Source organism: Oryx dammah, unplaced genomic scaffold (assembly GCF_014754425.2).
Source record: "Oryx dammah isolate SB20612 unplaced genomic scaffold, SCBI_Odam_1.1 HiC_scaffold_6, whole genome shotgun sequence".
Classification (NCBI taxonomy): domain Eukaryota; kingdom Metazoa; phylum Chordata; class Mammalia; order Artiodactyla; family Bovidae; genus Oryx; species Oryx dammah.
Window position 1 is genome coordinate 31,269,230 of NW_024070190.1, and position 19,097 is coordinate 31,288,326.

The 19,097-nt window shown below is 36.9% G+C and overlaps 1 protein-coding gene across 4 annotated transcripts in view; it reads left to right on the forward strand.

Moving 5' to 3' along the window:
- MICU1 (mitochondrial calcium uptake 1) overlaps positions 1-19,097 on the forward strand; it is a 224,317-nt gene that overhangs the window by 88,064 nt on the left and 117,156 nt on the right. For 2 of the 4 annotated variants that reach the window (XM_040242494.1, XM_040242496.1), the window contains 2 exons: positions 5,498-5,503; positions 6,653-6,767. In XM_040242494.1, coding sequence (XP_040098428.1) covers positions 5,498-5,503; positions 6,653-6,767 — 121 coding nt within the window. The remainder of the gene's footprint in view (positions 1-5,497; positions 5,504-6,652; positions 6,768-19,097) is intronic. The other 2 variants (XM_040242495.1, XM_040242497.1) reach the window with 1 other exon arrangement.

Consider the following 19,097-nt stretch of genomic DNA (forward strand, 5'->3'; position numbering starts at 1 on the left):
CAGTCTGAAAAAACAGGAAAAAAAAAAAGAGAGAGAAATGAACAGAGCTTAAGAGACTATGTGACACTACCAAGTATACTGACATATGTATAATAGGAATTTCAAAGGGCAAGGAGAGAAGGAAAGGGGCAGAAAGAATATTTGAAGATATAATGGCTGAAAACATTCCAAATTCAATTAAATATATGAATCTACACATCCAGGAAGCTGAATAACTCTTAATAGGAAAAAATCAGAGACCCACACTGAGACACATAATTACTCTCAAAAGCTGAAGTTGCTGAATCTTGAAAACAGCAAGAAAGAAGCAACTGACAACATACAAGTCTTCCCTGGTGGCTCAGACGGTAAAGCGTCTGCCTGCAATGTGGGAGACCCGGGTTTGATTCCTGGGTCTGGAAGATCCCCTGGAGAAGGAAATGGCAATCCACTCCAGCACTCTTGTCTGGAAAATCCCATGGACGGAGGAGTCTGATAGGCTACAGTCCATGAGGTCACAAAGCGTCGGATATGACTAAACGACTTCACTTCACTTACAACATACAACCTAAACACAATAAGATTAACAACCAGTTTCTCTTCAGATACTATGAATGCCAGAGGGCCAACATATTTAGAGTACTGAAAGAAAAAATTGTCAACCAAGAATTCTATATCTACAAAATTATTCTTCAAAAATGGAGGAGATAGATATTAAACCATTCCCAGATTAAGAAAACCTGAGGGAGTTTGTTGGTAGTAGCTCTACTCTACCCCCAAATGCTAAAATGAATACTTTAAGGCTGAAATGAAAGGACACTAGATAATAACTTGAAGCTATATTAAGAAATAACACTAGCAAAGATAAAAACATAGGTAAATTAAAAAGGCAGTATTTTATTTGTAGTTTATAACTCCTGTTTATCCCTCTGTGATTAAAAAGACAAATGCGTAAGACAGTAATTTAAAAATCTATGTTAATGGGTACACTGTATAAAAATGTAATTTGTGAAAATACTATAAAGGAAAATGGAATGCTACAAGAGCAGAATTTTTTAAAATACTTTTCAAGTTAAGTTGGTATTTATTCAAACTAGATTGCTGTAAATTTAAGATGTTAATTGTAATCCACAGAGTGGCCACTAAGAAAATAACTAGGTATGGTTCCATTTACACGAAATATCCAGAAAAAGTAAATCCATAAAGACAGAAAGTGCATTAGTGGTTTCCAGGGGCTAGAGGGAGGAGCAGTGGAATGTGACTAAATGGATACGGGGTTTCCAAATGGGGTGATGAGAACGTTCTGGAACCAAGTAGTGGTGGTGGTTATATAATGTTGTTATTGTACTTAATACCACCAAATTGTACATTTTTAAATGGTTAACATGGTAAATTTTATGATAAGTACATTTTACCACAGGTTTAAAAATGATAAAAAAAAAAAAAAGCAGCATGGTACTGGCATAAAAATAGACACATAGGTGGAGTGAAATGAGGAATCCAGAAATAAACTCACATATATATGGTCAGTTTGTTTTCAACAAGAGTACCAGATGGTAAAAGAATAATCATTTCAATAAATGGTATGGGCTCAACTGGATATTACATACAAAAGAATGAATTTAGTCCCTACCTCTCATTAATACAAAGTTAACTCAAAATAGATTAGTGACCTAAATATAAAAGCTAAAACTACAGAACTGTTAGAGAAACAGGTAAATCTTCATGATCTTGGATTTTGTGATGAAGTCTTAGATAGGACATTAAAAGCACAAGCAATAAGAGAAAAAAATAGACAAGCTGAGAGCTTCATCAATATTTAAAATTTCTATGCACCAAAGAACATAATCAAGAGAGTGAAAGGCAATGAGCAGAATGAAAGAATTTATTTGCAAACCCTATATCAGATACGTGTTTAGTATATAGAATATATAGAGAACCTTACAACTCAACAACAAATAACCCAATTCAAAAAATGGGCAAAGGATTTGAATAGATATTTCTCCAAAGAAGATAATACAAATGGCCAACAGACACGTGAAAAGATGCTTAACATCATTAGACACTAGGGAAATGTAAATCAAACCACAATAAGATACAAGTTTGCACTCACTAAGATGGATATAATTTTAAAAATAAACTCAGAATGTGGAGAAATTGGAACCATTTTACATTGCTGGTAGTAATGCAAAATGGTATAGCTGCTGTGGAAAACAGTTTAGCAATTCTGCAAAAACGTAAACATAAATGTGTGATATGACTCAGCAGTTCCATTCCCAGATATATACCCAAGAGAATTGAAAGCAGATGGTCAAACAAATAGTTGTACGTGAATGTACATAGTAGCACTATTCACAACAGCCAAAAGCTGGAAACAACTCAAATATCCTTTAATGGATGAATGGATAAACAATTTATGGTATATATACGATAGAATATTATTTGGCAATAAAAGGAATGAAATACTGATTGCTGCTACAACACAGATGGACCATCAAAAACCATGATCTGCGAAAGAAACCAAATTCAAAAAGCCCACACATTTTATGGTTAAATGGTTAGAATGCTGAATTTTATGTCATGTGAATTTTACCACAATGGAAAATAATAATAAACCTCCAAAGGAAAAAACAAAGATGGGCAAAGAAAGCTCTTTTGGATTAATGGAGATTAAAAAGACATGACAACTAAAGGCCATTTATGTTTGTGGACTACATCCTGGACTAGAGGGAAAGTTCAGTTCAGTTCAGTTGTGTCTGACTCTTTGCAACCCCATAGACTGCAACATGCCAGGCCTCCCTGTCCATCACCAACTCCTGGAGTCTACTCAAACTCATGTCCATTGAGTCAGTGATGCCATCCAACCATCTCATCCTCTGTCATCCCCTTCTCCTGCCTTCAGTCTTTCCCAGCATCAGGGTCTTTTCAAATGAGTCTGTTCTTTGCATCAGGTGGCCAAAGTATTGGAGTTTCAGCTTCAATATCAGTCCTTCCAATGAATATTCAGGACTGATTTCCTTTAGGATGGACTGGTTGGATCTCCTTGCAGTCCAAGGGACTCTCAAGAGTCTTCTCCAATACCATAGTTCAAAAGCATCAATTCTTTGGCACCCAGCTTTCTTTATAGTCCAGCTCTCACATCTGTACATGACTACTGGAAAAACCGCAGATTTGACCTTTTTTTGGCAAAGTAATGTCTCTGCTTTTTAACATGCTATCTAGGTTGGTCATAAGTTTTCTTCCAAGGAGTAAGCAAGCATCTTTTAATTTCATGGCTTCAGCCACCATTTGCAGTGATTTTGGAGCCCCCAAAAATAAAGTCAGCCACTGTTTCCACTGTTTCCCCATCTATTTGCCATGAAGTGATGTGACCAGATGCTATGATCTTTGTTTTCTCAATGTTGAGCTTTAAGCCAATTTTTTCACTCTCTTTCACTTTCGTCAAGAGGCTCTTTAGCTCTTCTTCGCTTTCTGCCATAAGGGTGGTGTCATCTGCATATTTGAAGTTATTGATATTTCTCCCAGCAATCTTGATTCCAGCTTGTGCTTCATCCAGCCCAGCATTTCTCACGATGTACTCTGCATATAAGTTGAATAAGCGGGGTGACAATATACAGCCTTGACGTACTCCTTTTCCTATTTGGAACCAGTCTGTTGTTCCATGTCCAGTTCTAACTGTTGCTTCCTGACCTGCCTACAGATTTCTCAGAAGGCAGGTCAGGTGGTCTGGTATTTCCATCTCTTGAAGAATTTTCCACAGTGTGTGATGATCCACACAGTCAGAGGCTTCGGCATAGTCAATAAAGCAGAAATAGGTGTTTTTTGGGAATGCTCTTGCTTTTTCAATGATCCAGCAGATGTTGGCAATTTTATATTTGGTTTCTCTGCCTTTTCTAAAACCAGCTTGAACATCTGGAAGTTCACAGTTCACCTGTTGTTAAAGCCTGGCTTGGAGAATTTTGAGCATTACTTTACTAGCGTATTAGATGAGTGCAATTGTGTGGTAGTTTGAGCCTTTCTTTGGGATTGGAATGAAAACTGACCTTTGCCAGTCCTGTGACCACTGCTGGATTTTCCAAATTTGATGGCATATTGAGGGCAGCACTTTCACAGCATCATCTTTTAGGATTTGAAATACCTCAACTGGAATTCCATCACCTCCACTAACTTTGTTCATAATGATGCTTCCTAAGGTCCACTTTACTTCACATTCCAGGATGTCTGGCTCTAGGTGAGTGATCACACCATCGTGACTATCTGCGTCGTGAAGATCTTTTTTGTACAGTTCTGTGTATTCTTGCCACCTCTCCTTAATATCTTCTGCTTCCGTTAAGTCTATAGAGGGATAGTATTAATAGCTAAAAAGTAAATTACTGAGATAGTTCACTAAATTTGATAATAGACTGTGGATTACAAGTAATAATATGTATCAGTGTTAAATATCCTGATTTTATCAAATTTTATCAAATTTTTACTGTAGTATATGAGAGAATGTCTTTGTTCATAGGAAATATTTATTGAAGTATTGAAGTCTAAAGGGGCATGTCTCCAAGTTTTGATATAATGTAAAAGAAGATATGTAAAATGATAAAGCAAATAAGGAGATATGTAAACTGTTGGTGAATCTGAATAAAAAGCATATGGGAATTCCTTATACAGTTCCCTCCACTTTTCTAAGTTTGAAATTACATCAAAATTAAAAGTTACAAACTTAAGATTTGTCTTTTTATTTTCTGGGCAGCAGCAGGGTCCAGATGATTCTTAGAAAAATAATATTGGATATGCTTTTTTGGTCCTCCTTTCAGTTTGTCCTTAGATTTTTGTCTGTTTCTCAACTTCTGGATCCCAATACACTATTTATTTTCTTTTATTATAGCAGTATCTCTGTAAGATCATTACATAATTAATATGGGTTACTCAGCTTCTATTCAAATTTATTCTAGCAAGTAAGATTGTATGCCTTTGACAGCCTGTTCTCATTTTGTATATTTTTTTCTTATTCACATGCTTTTCCTTTGCAGTATCTTGGATAATGTTCAAAAATGTACAATTTTCTTTTGAGAAATTAAAATATTAACTTCCCAGTGAACAACTTTGCTTCTCTTTTCATCCAGTAGCCTTTTTTGTCTGAAATTGGTGTTTATAATCTGTTGGTAGAAGATCAAGTGTGGTATGCGGTCTAACCTTAATTGGACTGTGGGCTCATTTTTGCTTTTGGCTCAAGCAAGTAATCTCTAAATGCTGTTAGGCCAGACCAGGCTTTCTGCCCATCACAAATGAGTCAGAGAAGCCCTTTCCTAAGTAGAAACTGCCATCAAAACCTCTTACTGCTTCATTGGAATTGAGCTGTGGATTTTTGCCTTTTCCATCGTTGCTGTTTCATATTGTAAGCAAATATCCAGGAGAGGCTATTTTGAGTGGGTTTACTAAGAAGGTCATGGTGATTCATTCGGTCCTCGTGTCTTCCATTGGTTAACCAGTTTTCTTTCCTTTGTGTGTATGATGGGATCTTCACTAGACAGAGGTAACCTATTGGATGGCTGTGTATCTGGATGATGGTGTGGTGGTGCTTGTTGGTTTAGTTTCCATGATGCTCCTCCCAAGGTTATGCTTGCAGTGCTGCTGCTTACTCTGTGCTTGCATGATATTATTACTTTGACTGCGCTTTGTTCGGTTTGGGTTTTTAAAACCTCCTCTCCCTTTTTTGGTATCTAGAATAATTCCTGAAATTTCTTTGGTTGGTCCAAAATGAGTCAAACTTATAAAAATGAGTTTCAAGTCTAACTCTTTCATGGATCCTTTTCAGTTTTTGAAACTATCATCAATGTCACCTCTTAAGTTTCTGGTCTGGTAGGGAATCAGAAAAAAAAGGGTAGGTTTCCCTTAAACACCCAGGAATAGACTGCTTCCCAGATAGACCATTTCTGAACCTGAGAATTAACTCTGTTTGTGAGTTTATAGATTAAAGAAAATAAATATGTACTTAGAATTAAAACTAAGTTATAGGAGAGTTTCTTCAAGTAGCTAAAATTTAGGAGCCTCCACCAAAGTAACAGTAAATATAACTAAATTATATCATGCCTAAAGCTTGATGTGTATGTCTGATTTGACATATTTCAGAGATGCTGTTTACTCTGTAAACTGTTCTACATTTCAAAAACTAAGATTCTTGGGGTTCATAAGGTAAAAGTTAAAATTAATATTTCAGAAATTAATTTTCTGAACATTTGGGTGGGTGTTGACAATAGTTGCTAACTTCATTTCTGATTACTAGTTCTAATCACTAGTTGTTTTTCTTGGGTATTTAGAACTGATTTTTTTTTCTTCTCTACCTTTTATACCTCTATAGAAAAAGGTGGATTGTTTTTCAAACTCAGAAACAAATTCAGACCTGAAGTGGGCCTCTTAAATGGCAGGAGTTCATAAAACTGAAAACTTTTCATTGCTCACATTAAGCCAGTGTTGGAGCAAATAGACAAAATCATCTTTTGCTTATAACTTTAATCATCTTAAAAACTGTAAAGGATCCATTAATTTGGAATGGCTATCAGAGAAATGCTTATAATAAATAGCATAAAACTGTCAGATAAATGGTCATTCATCTCTAACTATTTATATTCTCATTCTGTTATATCTTCTTTTTATCTTTTGGTTGGACCCATACATTCAATAGAAAATTGCCCAGGAACGAGAAAAATTTGCTGATGAAGGCAGTATATTTTACACCCTTGGAGAATGTGGACTCATATCCTTTTCAGACTACATTTTCCTTACGACTGTTCTTTCAAGTAAGTATGAACTTTTTATTCACTTACAGGTAGCATACAGGATTATAAAAAGAGTTAAGTTGATTGAAGGAGGAAACAAAACATGTTTGCAAAGTTAATGAATGATAAGTTACATCAAATTTCAATTGTTTTTGATTCTCTATAACTTGTATATAGAACCACCTGAAAAAGAGGAAGGAAAATAAAGTATCCAGGTAAAGTTAGAAGAAAACAAAAAAGCAACTGCGAAGTTACCTTTTAACTGTTTGAAGCTCAGGATAATTTATACATTGCCTGCTCCTTTAGCCCTCATTAATGTTAGGCTGCTACTGCTGCTAAGTCGCTTCAGTTGTGTCCGACTCTGTGTGAGCCCAGAGACGGCAGCCCACCAGGCTCCTCCGTCCCTGGGATTCTCCAGGCAAGAACACTGGAGTGGGTTGCCATTTCCTTTTCCAATTAATGTTTATACTTCCTCAGTAAAACACATATTAATCTATTATTTCCTTTACTAAAGATGATTGGCTTGGTTGTTCTAATTGTGTTGAATATTCATTTTTGAACCTTGGAAGATAACTTCTTAAGACACAAAACTCAGCTTTTATGCCTTTAGAGCACTGATGAATTTTTGATTATTCTAGGCTAAACAGTTTTGTTGATTAGTACGCTACTGTAAGTGTCCTTAGCATTATTTCCCTTTAGTATGACTTTGTTTTAACCATTCAGAAAAAAAAGTGTATGTCTCTAGCTCTCTGTGTGCATTTGATTGAAATCTACCTAGCTTGACCAAAGAGATCTGATACTTGAAAGAAGTGAGTCTCAGTTTTTTCCCCATGGAGGACAGAACCAAATAAAAATAAGCACCTCTTCCTACTCTTTTCCAGAGTAGGCATCTTAAAGATAAAACTGTAAACAGTTTTCCAAACTTATGGTTTCCAGTGGGGAAGGGATGAGGAGGGATAAATTGGGAGATTGGGATTGACATATATACTACTGTATATAACTGTGTTAGTTGCTCAATCGTGTCCGACTCTTTGCGACCCCATGGACTATAGCCCGCCAGGCTCCTCTGTCCGTGGAATTCTCCAAGCAAGGATACTGGGGTAGTTTTCCGTTTCCTCCTCCAACTGTATATAAAATAGATAATTAATAAGGACCTACTGTATAGCACAGGGAACTCTTCTCAATACTCCATAATGACCTATATAGGAAAAATATCTAGAAAAGAGTGAATATATGTGTAACTGATTTACTTCACTGTGTAGCAGAAACTAACACAACATTGTATATCAACTGTACTCCATAAAAAATTTTTTTAAACTATAAACAATTTTCAGTAAATGATATACACAGTTCCTGCCATAGCTGTGACCACTGTTACTCTTCTTTCCTCTAATTGACAGACAAAAATGAAGAAATATAGACTGATATGCTTTACCACAGCTGTCCCTGACTACCAAAGTAATTGAGTAAATTTGTAGTGGACCAGTGCTCTAGCAGCATAGATATATATTAACATGTTATGAAGACCGAAACTAGTAAACTGAAAGCACATTTATGATCTTATATTTTGTATTATTAATATTATTTTGATGCATTTTCGAAACAGACTTCAGTTCAAATCCTGGCCCCACCACTTCTTACCTATGATTAAGTGTCAGGAAGACCACAGAGCAGAATCTTCAGTTTCTCCTGAAGATAGAAGCTGCACATTGTGTAGCTCCCTAAATTCAGATTTTTTTTTAAAAAGTCACATTGACTTGTGAGTACTGGGAATCCCTCTAAGTAGCTCTACAGGTCTGGGCACCTTTACTTCTTGGTACTCAGCTCCTGGCTTAACCTTGGTATGTGATTTACAAAAAATGCTTAATATTGCAATCTCATGTACTTTCTGTATTTGTCAGGATGAGAAGATATGATAAGGATAAGATTTTTAAGATTTTCTCTTTTCACTAGTTTTAAGCATTTTGATTATTATATGCTTTTAGTATTTCTCTTCCCTCATTGCAGGCAGATTCTTTACCATCTGAGCCACCAGGGAAGGCCCATATTTCTCAGCCTTAGTACTGCTGATGTTTTAGGCAGGGTAACTGATTTTTGTGAGGGCTGTCCTTTCCATTATAAAATGTTTAGCAGCGTTCCTGGCCTCTGCGCATTAGATGCCAGTCATGCACACTTTCCCTCACCCAGTTGTTGCAAACAAAAATATCTTTGTCAAATGTCCCCAGAGGAGTAGGAATGGGGAGGAATAATCCCTGGTTGAGAACCACTGATGTAGTTTTTAGCAGGGTTGTTTGGTTTTCGTTTCATTGTGTATCTCTGTATAGTGTTCTTGTGTTTCTTGTCTTGGGATTCTTTGAGTTTTGGGGTCTGTGGGTTTATAGTTTTCATCAAATTTGGAAAAATTTCAGCTCTTATTTCACCAAATACTTTTCTTTGAGGACTTCAATTGCACCTACATTTTCCTTATATCAACCGTGTAATGTTTGTAGTTTACTATCTTCATTTTACAGATGAGGAAATTGAGGCACACAAAACAATTAAAAACTTGCAATAAATGCTGGAGAGGGTATGGAGAAAAGGGAACCCTCTTACACTGTTGGTAGGAATGCAAACTAGTACAGCCACTATGGAGAACAGTGTGGAGAGTCTTTTAAAAACTGGAACTAGAACTGCCATACGACCCAGCAATCCCACTGCTGGGCATACACACCGAGGAAACCAGAACTGAAAGAGACACATGTACCCCAATGTTCATCGCAGCACTGTTTATAATAGCCAGGACATGGAAGCAACCTAGATGTCCATCAGCAGACGAATGGATAAGAAAGCTGTGGTACATATACACAATGGAATATTACTCAGCCATTAAAAAGAATACATTTGAATCCATTCTAATGAGGTGTATGAAACTGGAGCCTACTATACAGAGTGAAGTAAGCCAGAAAGAAAAACACCAATACAGTATCAGTTGAGTTCAGTTCAGTTGCTCAGTCGTGTCCGACTCTTTGCGACCCCATGAATCGCAGCACGCCAGGCCTCCCTGTCCATCACCAACTCCCGGAATTCACTCAGACTCATGTCCATCGAGTCAGTGATGCCATCCAGCCACCTCATCCTCTGTTTTAAACACCAAAAGCTTTGCTAGGGAGTGGCTTGGGCCTCGGAGAGTACATTAGCATATTTATTCGTCTGTTACTCTAATGAACAGCATGGACCATTCTTCAGATTTCTAATGGAAAACCAGCTAGAGCAATGTGAAGAGCATAACCCATATGATACAAGACTGTTGTATTTCTAATTATCTGGGTATTTTTTTTTAATTAATAGAATCAGTGGTGGTCAAGAATTTACCATCAATTTTAGAAGTTTCATTTTTTAGCTAAACAAGAATTTTTTTGACTCACACCCAGAATAACAACCAATTTGGCAGCAATATCTTGTGCTTATAATAAGCAGTGACATAAATTTCTCGCTCTTCTCTGTATGTACTTTGGATAATGGGTGCCTTCTCTGGCCAGCCTAAAATTTAAATACCTTTTATCCTGTCATACAGAACTTCCCTGGTGGCTCAGACAGTAAAGCGTCTGTCTACAGTGTGGGAGACCTGGGTTCAATCCCTGGGTTGGGAAAATTCCCTGGAGAAGGAAATGGCAACCCACTCCAGTACTCTCGCCTAGAAAATCCCATGGATGGAGGAGCCTGATGTCAGTGGGGTTGCAAAGAGTCGGACACGACTGAGCAACCTCACTTCACTTCACTTCATCCTGTCATACACACACACAGATACACATCTTCTAAATCCCTCTTTTGCTCTCTTTTTTCTCCTTGGCATTTGTCATGATTTCACATTCTATATCAGTTCAGTTCTGTTCAGTCACTCAGTCATGTCCAATTCTTTGTGACCCCATGGACTGCAGCACACCAGGCTTCTCTGTCCATCACCAACTCCCAAAGCTTACTCAAACTCATGTCCATTGAGTCAGTGATGCCATCCAACCATCTCATCCTCTGTTGTCCCCTTCTCCTCCTGCCTTCAATCTTTGCCAGCATCAAGGTGTTTTCCAGTGAGTCAGTTCTTCTCATCAGGTGCCAGAGTATTGGATTTTCAGCTTCAGCCTCAGTCCTTCCAATGAATATTCAGGACTGATTTCCTTTAGGACTGACTGGTTGGATCTCCTTGCAGTCCAAGGCACTCTCAAGAGTCTTCTCCAACACCACAGTTGAAAAGCATCAATTCTTAGATGCTCAGCTTTCTTTATAGTCCAACTCTCACATCTATACATGACTACTGGAAAAACCATAGCTTTGACTAGACAGACCTTTGTTGGCAAAGTAACATCTCTGCTTTTTAATATGCTGTTTAGGTTGGTCATAGCTTTTCTTCTAAGGAGCAAGTGTCTTTTAATTCCACATTCTATATAATTAATTTCTTTTCTTTCCTAAAAAATTATGAGTTTCAGGTGTTCAACCTTATAATTCAACATCTTATATACACTACAAAGTGATCACTATTACAAGTCTAGTTACCATCCATCATCTTATATAATTAACCTCCTTTACCCATTTCAGCTACCCTTCAACCCCCTTCCCTTCTGGTAACCTCTAGTATGTTCTCTCTGAGTTTGGTTTTGCTTTATGTTGTTTATTCGTTTTTTTTTTTTAGATTCCACATGTGAATGAAATCATTTGGTATTTGTCTTTCTCCATCTGAGTTACTTCACTTAGCATAATACCCTCAAGGTCCAAGGTTGTCACAAGTGGCAAGATTTTACCTTCCTTTATGACTGAGTTATGTACCATTTTATATATGTGTGTGTGTGTGTGTGCGCGCGCACGTGCATGCATGTGTGTATACCACATCTTCTTTATCCATTTATTCGTCAGTGGACACATAGGTTGTTTCTGTGGCATGGCCATTGTAAATAATGCTGCATTGAACATAGGGATGCCTTTATCTTTTAAAATTAGTATTTTTGTATTCTCCAGATAAATACCCAGAAGTGGATAATTGATATATCTTCTTTATTGTCCATCTTCCTACCCAGAATGTAGCTGCCTGACAGTGAGCATAGGTTTGTAATGATTATTTGTTACAGATTTATAGTGATATTAATTACAAACTTATCTACTATATATAAAGCATTGTGGCAAAGTAACAAAGCAAGGATTGTTTTTTTTCAGTTTTCTCCGAAACGAAGTTTATAAAACAGAAGACTCTGCTGTTTATATCCTGAGTTGAGAACAGTTCTTTTAGCTGTTGATGTCCTCAGTCCACATCCAGTACCAGTGGAGTGAGGAAAATATGTTTTTAAGCTAACCTACTTCTAAATGAAGTAGGTTATGAGAAATTTATAAGGTTTCTTATAATTCAGAATTAAATTATTTATATCCCCCTCTTACCCTAATTCATAGATTTTATTGTTTCATACTTTATCTGTCTGATGAGATTTGATGGATTAACTTGAACAATTGTCAAACATGAGCCATAGCATCTATATTAAGTAGAATACTAAGTATTTACTAAATAACTGCTCACTGATAAAATAAATTTAGGTTCATTCCAGGCACAATAAAGACTGTTAATTATTATTATTATTATTAAATAATTTCCAAAGAGGCTTTGATCCTTAAACTAGGTTAATTGAAATTGAATGAAAATGCCAAAGCATGGTTTATTAATGGCTTAGTAGTCTGGACTCACCAACTACAACATTAGCTGGTGGTCTTAAATCTTGTAATTGAAGTCAGAGACTTATAACTTGATATAAAGAAAAGTCATCTAGATTTATCTAGAATGCTATATATTATTTATTGATTTGGATTCATAGTTAATACTAAGATTCACTAGGTTATCATAACATAATTTAGAATCTGGATCTTGGCCATCGACAGGTTGAAATATTTATATATGTTCTTTGTCTTCATATATTTTCTAAATAAAGTTATTGACCCTGTGGGCTATCTAGACCAAAGTTTTAGATAGCTTGTGGAGGCAATAATAAAATGATCAAAAAGTGGATTATTTGTAAGCAATCTTACTATGTACTATTAATCTTTGAAAAGCCACCAGAAAAATCAAAAGCAAGAACTGGTACAATGTGTTCAATACCTAAGAGGAGACATAATGAAAATCAGGCATAGGTCAATATGTTCTATTTGTGATTCCTATTTAGATTTGGAGGAATTAGTGGAGAAATTTAATTAAGTGGATTTTCACTATAGGAGAATTTGACTTACTGACAGTTATCCTCATTGTGATGCATCTTTCTCACAAATACGTGAACCTTTTGGGAAATTACAGCATCGTTCAAGTGAGATCTCAAAATGAGTTTTTCAGGTTGAGTGATCTGTTGGAAAATATGGGCACAGCAATATACTTAAATCTATTAACAAATCTTTTTTATTGCCATATTATAGTTGGAGAAGTTATAGAGAAAATTTTGTTTAACTATTTTCTATGCTTCTCAATCAGCAAAAACAAGATGGGGAGCTGACTGTGGCTCAGATTATGAACTCCTTATTGCCAAATTCAGATGTAAATTGAAGAAAATAGGGAAAACCACTAGACCATTCAGGTATGACCTATATCAAATCCCTTACAATTGATTATACAGTGGAAGTGACAAACAGATTCAAGGGATTAGATCTGAAAGACAGAGTACCTGAAGAAATATGGGCAGAGGTTTGTGACATTGTACAGGAGGCAGTGATCAAGACCATCCCCAAGAAAAAGAAATGGAAAAAGGCAAAATGGTTGTCTGAGGAGGCCTTACAAATAGCTGTGAAAAGAAGAGAAGCTAAAGGCAAAGGAGAAAAGGAAAGATGTACTCATTTGAATGCAGAGTTCCAAAGAATAGCAAGGAGAGATAAAGAAAGCCTTCCTCAGTGATCAGTGCAAAGAAATAGAGGAAAAAAATAGAATGGGAAAGCCTAGAGATCTTCCCTGGTGGCTCAGATGTTAAAGCATCTGCCTACAATGTGGGAGACCCGGGTTCGATCCATGGGTTGGGAAGATCTCCTGGAGAAGGAAATGGCAACCCACTCCAGTATTCTTGCCTGGAGAATCCCACGGATGAAGGAGCATGGAAGGCTACAGTCCATGGGGTCGCAAAGAGTCGGACACAACTGAGCGAGCTTCACAGAGATCTCTTCAAGAAAATTAGAGATACCAGGGAACATTTCATGCAAAGTTGGGCACAATAAAGGACAGACATGGTATGGACCTAACAGAAGCTAAAGATATTAAGAAGAGGTGTCAAGAATACACGGAAGAACTATACAAAAAAGATCTTCATGACCCATATAACCACTATGGTGTGATCACTCACCTAGAGCCAGACATCCTGGAATCCAAAGTCAAGTGGGCCTTAGAAAGCATCACTGTAAACAAAGTTAGTGGAGGTGATAGAATTCCAATTGAGCTATTTCAAATCCTAAAAGATGACGCTGTGAAAGTGCTGCCCTCAGTATGCCAGCAATTTTGGAAAACTCAGCAGTGGCCACCAGACTGGGAAAGGTGTTTTCATTCCAGTCCCAAAGAAGGGCAATGCCAAAGAATGTTCAAACTACTGCACAATTACACTTATCTCACATGCCCACAAAGTAATGCTCAAAGTTCTTCAAGCCAGGCTTCAACAGTACGTGAACTGTGAACTTCAGATGTTCAACCTGGATTTAGAAAAGGCAGAGGAACCAGTGATGAAATTGCCAACATTTGTCGGTTCCTAGAAAAAGCAAGAGAGTTCCAGAAAAATGTCTACTTCTGCTTTATTGATTATGCCAAAGCCTTTGTGTAGATCACAACAAACTGGAAAATTCTTCAAGAGATGAGAATACCAGGCCACCTTACTTGTCTTCTGAGAAATTTGTATACAGATCAAGAAGTAACAGTTAGAACTGGACATGGAACAACGGACTGGTTCCACGTTGGGAAAGGAGTACATCAAGGCTGTATATTGTCACCCTGCTTATTTTAACTTATATGCAGAGTACATCATGCGAAATGCCAGGCTGGATGAAGCACAAAGCTGGAATCAAGATTGCTGGGAGAAATATCAATAACCTCAGATATGCAGATAACACCACCCTTATGGCAGAAAGTGAAAATGAACTAAAGAGCCTCTTGATGAAAGTGAAAGAGGAGAGTGAAAAAGTTGGCTTAAAACTCAATATTCAAAAAATTAAGTTCATGGCATCTGATCCCATCACTTTATGGCAAATAGATGGTAAAACAATGGAAATAGTGACAGACTTTATTTTCTTGAGCTCCAGAATCACAGCAAATGGTGACTGTAGCCATGAAATTAATAGACGCTTGTTCCTTGGAAGAAAAGCTATGACCAACCTAGACAGCATATTGAAAAGCAGAGACATTACTTTGCCAACAAAGGTCCATCTAGTCAAAGCTATGGTTTTTGCAGTAGTCATGTATGGATGTGAGAGTTGAACTATAAAGAAAGCTGAGTGCCGAAGAATTGATGCTTTTGAACTGTGTTGTTGGAGAAGACTCTTGAGAATTCCTTGGACTGCAAGGAGATCCAACCAGTCAAATCCTAAAGGAACTCAGTCCTGAATATTCACTGGAAGGACTGATGCTGAAACTGAAACTCCAATACTTTGGCCACCTGATGTGAAGAACTGACTCACTGGAAACAACCCTGATGCTGGGAAAGATTGAAGGTGGGAGGAGAAGGGGACGACAGAGGGTGAGATGGTTGGATGGCATCACTGACTTGATGGACATGAGTTTGAGCAAGCTCCAGGAGTTGGTGATGGACAGATAAGCCTGGCGTGATGTAGTCCACAGGGTCACAAAGAGTCACACACGACTGAAGACTGAACTGAACTAACTGATGCTTCTCAGGTGGCTCAGTGGTAAAGAATCTGCCTGCCAGTGCAGGTGACACAGGTTCAATCCCTGGATCAGGAAGATCCCCTGGAGAAGGAGATGGTAACCCATTCCAGTATTCTTGCCTGGAAAATCCGATGTACCTGGTGAGCAAAAGAGTCAGACTTGACAGCATCTGGGCACGAGCACATGTAATTTTTATGTCTCAGGATTTTCTGCTGTTGCCTAATTGCCCTTATGAAGGGTAAAACAAAGAAGAAAATGGTTGATCTTATTCAGTGTTGTTTTACCCTATAAAAAGTGCTTAGAACTTCAGAAATACTCATTAGCATGCTGTTAGGCCAAAAGTGTCTCACTGTGTTGTTTACCAGTAACTTCTTTCTCTAGCATAGCCTTTCTTATGGTTAATTCATTGATTTTATAATAATACAGCTTCTGTCAAAACAATAAAATAATGCATTTAAATATATCAAATATTTATGATGTTAAGTTCATTTTGAGCCAGATGTACTTGAAAATATAATGTCATTTCAGTAGACCCTGTTGTTACAGAAAGTTGAAGCATTTACATCTTTGTATCAACAACCACAAAATCATTTTAGTTCACATTAGCAAGAAATAAGTGGTGTTTGTATTTAGCTCTCACAAGTCTCCTTGTGACTGTACTAGAAGATTAAATTTTTTCATTTGCAAAAGCAAAGTTTATCCCTTGAGAACAATGCTTGAGATTTGTTCTGAAGGTTCATAAGGCCAAGGGGAGAACAGAGACTAAAGTAGCAAATTGTGACTTACAATAAAGATAAGATCTAAATGTGTTTTGACTGTATCTTGAGAAAGATTTTATAATTTTATACCCATGAGGAAATCAGTTATTATTGGCCTTTTCATATTTGTGTTTTATTTAAATTGATCCATTTTCATGTTTTGAAAATTCTGTTCTGAAAATTATATTCTAAAAATTCTAATAAAATTCTAATATTATCTTAACATCTTATGGAAATCTGATTGAGATCACAGGATTCCTAGAGCTCTACCCTTTGAGTACAGATAGTCAAATGGGCCTGTTTTCTGAAAAGAATACTGAGTGAGGTAATGACGAGTATTTTCTGTATGCTCTATGAGCTGGTGCCGCCACTAAAATTATTATGTTTGCATATACTGTATTCTCTCTTGAATGGGTTATGTTGGCCTGTAAAGCTTTCTGCCACTTTTCCATGGAGCCGCTTCTTTTGATATGAGATTCATATATAGGAGCTCTGAAAGAGAGAAAAGGAAGAGGTCTGCCCTTGTTTTTCCATCTCTGCTCCTTAGGGCTTTGGGAGCGAAGGCCTAACGACGGAAGGCTTCCTTCTGTTTTAGATCTCATTTATCAATGGGAGAAAATTCCTGGAGCAAGAAAAGTAAAACTCCAGTATAGCTAAATTCTATGCCTTCTAGAAAGTACCCTAACCTGTCACATTATTTCTTCTTCTCCCTTCACTCTTCAAATCAGAACTTTCTCCTATATCTCAGCTAAAATTCTACTTGTTTTAAAAATCAGAATTTAAAAAAACTTTTGACATTGAATTGTGAATGAATTATGATACCTGTAACAGCTCCAGAAGTATTTGTTAATTTGAAAATCTCTCTAATTAATGAAAGTTTAGACAGTGGTTATGGTATCACTAAATAATATCTTGAAATTAGGAACTCTGCTATGTGGCTTTGTATCCCCAAAGTACCTAACACAGTATCCTACTAATAGTAGTCATTCCAAAAATATATCAATGAAAAAATATTTGGGATGTGACTTCTCTGGGTTTCTTCTAGGTAGAAAGAGACAAAACCACCTATCCATCTCTATACCTTTGATTACAGTGTCAAATAGACCTCAGTTTACCCTCCTGCCAGAGTCTTTCCATCATTTCCCAAGAACAGATTATAGAAACTTCCCCTCTTGTACCTCACCTACCTTCTGTTCTGTCTTCTTCCACCTCTGCTGTATCTTGTTTTTGTTCTGTTGATGATTGGGGTGGCTCTGTAGAATTCAGCCCTCAGTAATTTATGTTGTGTAAAATATTTACTATGGCCTGTGAGCCCCACTTTTTCACATTGTTTGCCTCTTAGAAGCTGGACTGGAATCAAATGTATCTGTCCTTTCTATATATCTGACTTTTCCGTAAAACCCACAACTTAATAGTGTTTGGTTATGCTTAGGCTTCATGATGTGTTGCTTACCTATTTCTGGAACAGCTTTGGAAAATGCTCATTTGTTTTGCTGAAGAATTTGAGGGTGCAAAAATGAAATCAGGGCAAGAAATAGTGGTTGTCATGGACTGATTTGCCTAATCACTATCCCTTCTGGAGAAGGTATCCAGCCCAGTGTCTGGCTCATAACAAGTACTCCATGTATATTTGTTGGCTAAGTATCTAAGAAATTTTCTGAGTAATTACTTTAGTATACATACTAAAATTTTATATTGCTCCAAGTAGCCTTAGCCTCCTGCCTAGTATTTAAAACTGGTTTAAAGTAATAGTTATTCTCTATACACAGTGAAAGCTAGAAAATTAATTAGAATAGCAAATTTTTTTCTCTTTGGACACTAAGCCAAAAAAATAGCTTTTTATGTGACACCAAACTAAGTCACATGTAAAGAGGATCCTTCATAATGAGCATAAATTAAGTATCAAATATCCAATCTCTTTATTAAAGCAGCTAATTATAAGCACATATGCATTAAGTTGTATCTTGGCATAAATTGTCACTTTGGCTATTGAGCACAAGGAATGGAATGAAACCACATAGAATGAAATGAATGTCAAGCAGATGATTATAGTTTTTTAGATCTCAGAGGTACGGGTAGGGAATCTATCACCTATGTAATTTGGCCACAAAAATAGCAACATGCATTTGAAGAAAATATATTTCTGAAGAAGGATGTGACCTTAATAAAAAGGTAAAGCACAGGCATGCCTTGGAATCTACTTCCCAGAAACTCTTGGGGAATCAAAGATTTTTGACATCTCTGGCATTTAATACTCTTCATGTAGCACAACTGTCAAATAACAGTGTTAAGGAATATCTATTTAAATGCAAGACTGTTTCTGGCAGCCCTGTGAAGGTCATCTAGCAACTGAGGTAGAGATATAGTGTAAAAACAGGTTATACACCTTGAAGTAGGAACATTTGCTATTTCTTTTCTTCAGGTATGAAATTTTATTTGGAGAGTTATGTAGATAGATAGATAATCTAGATAGATAGATAGAATCAGGGCTGAAATGTATTTTCTAGAAAAGATGTAAATGGAAGAAGAGCAATAGTTAGATGGAAGAAGTGTCTGCACAGCTAAAGCCTTGCTGAACAAATTCAGAAACATTTCACAGTCTTACGAAGTTTTTAATCTCAGGTTTTTGACAGGTAGTGTTTCATATTGTTTAGAAAACCTTGCCACTCAACATAAATCACACTGAGACACAAGAAAGAGCCCTCTTTGTAGCCATTGCAGAGTCTGTGTGTAGGGTGG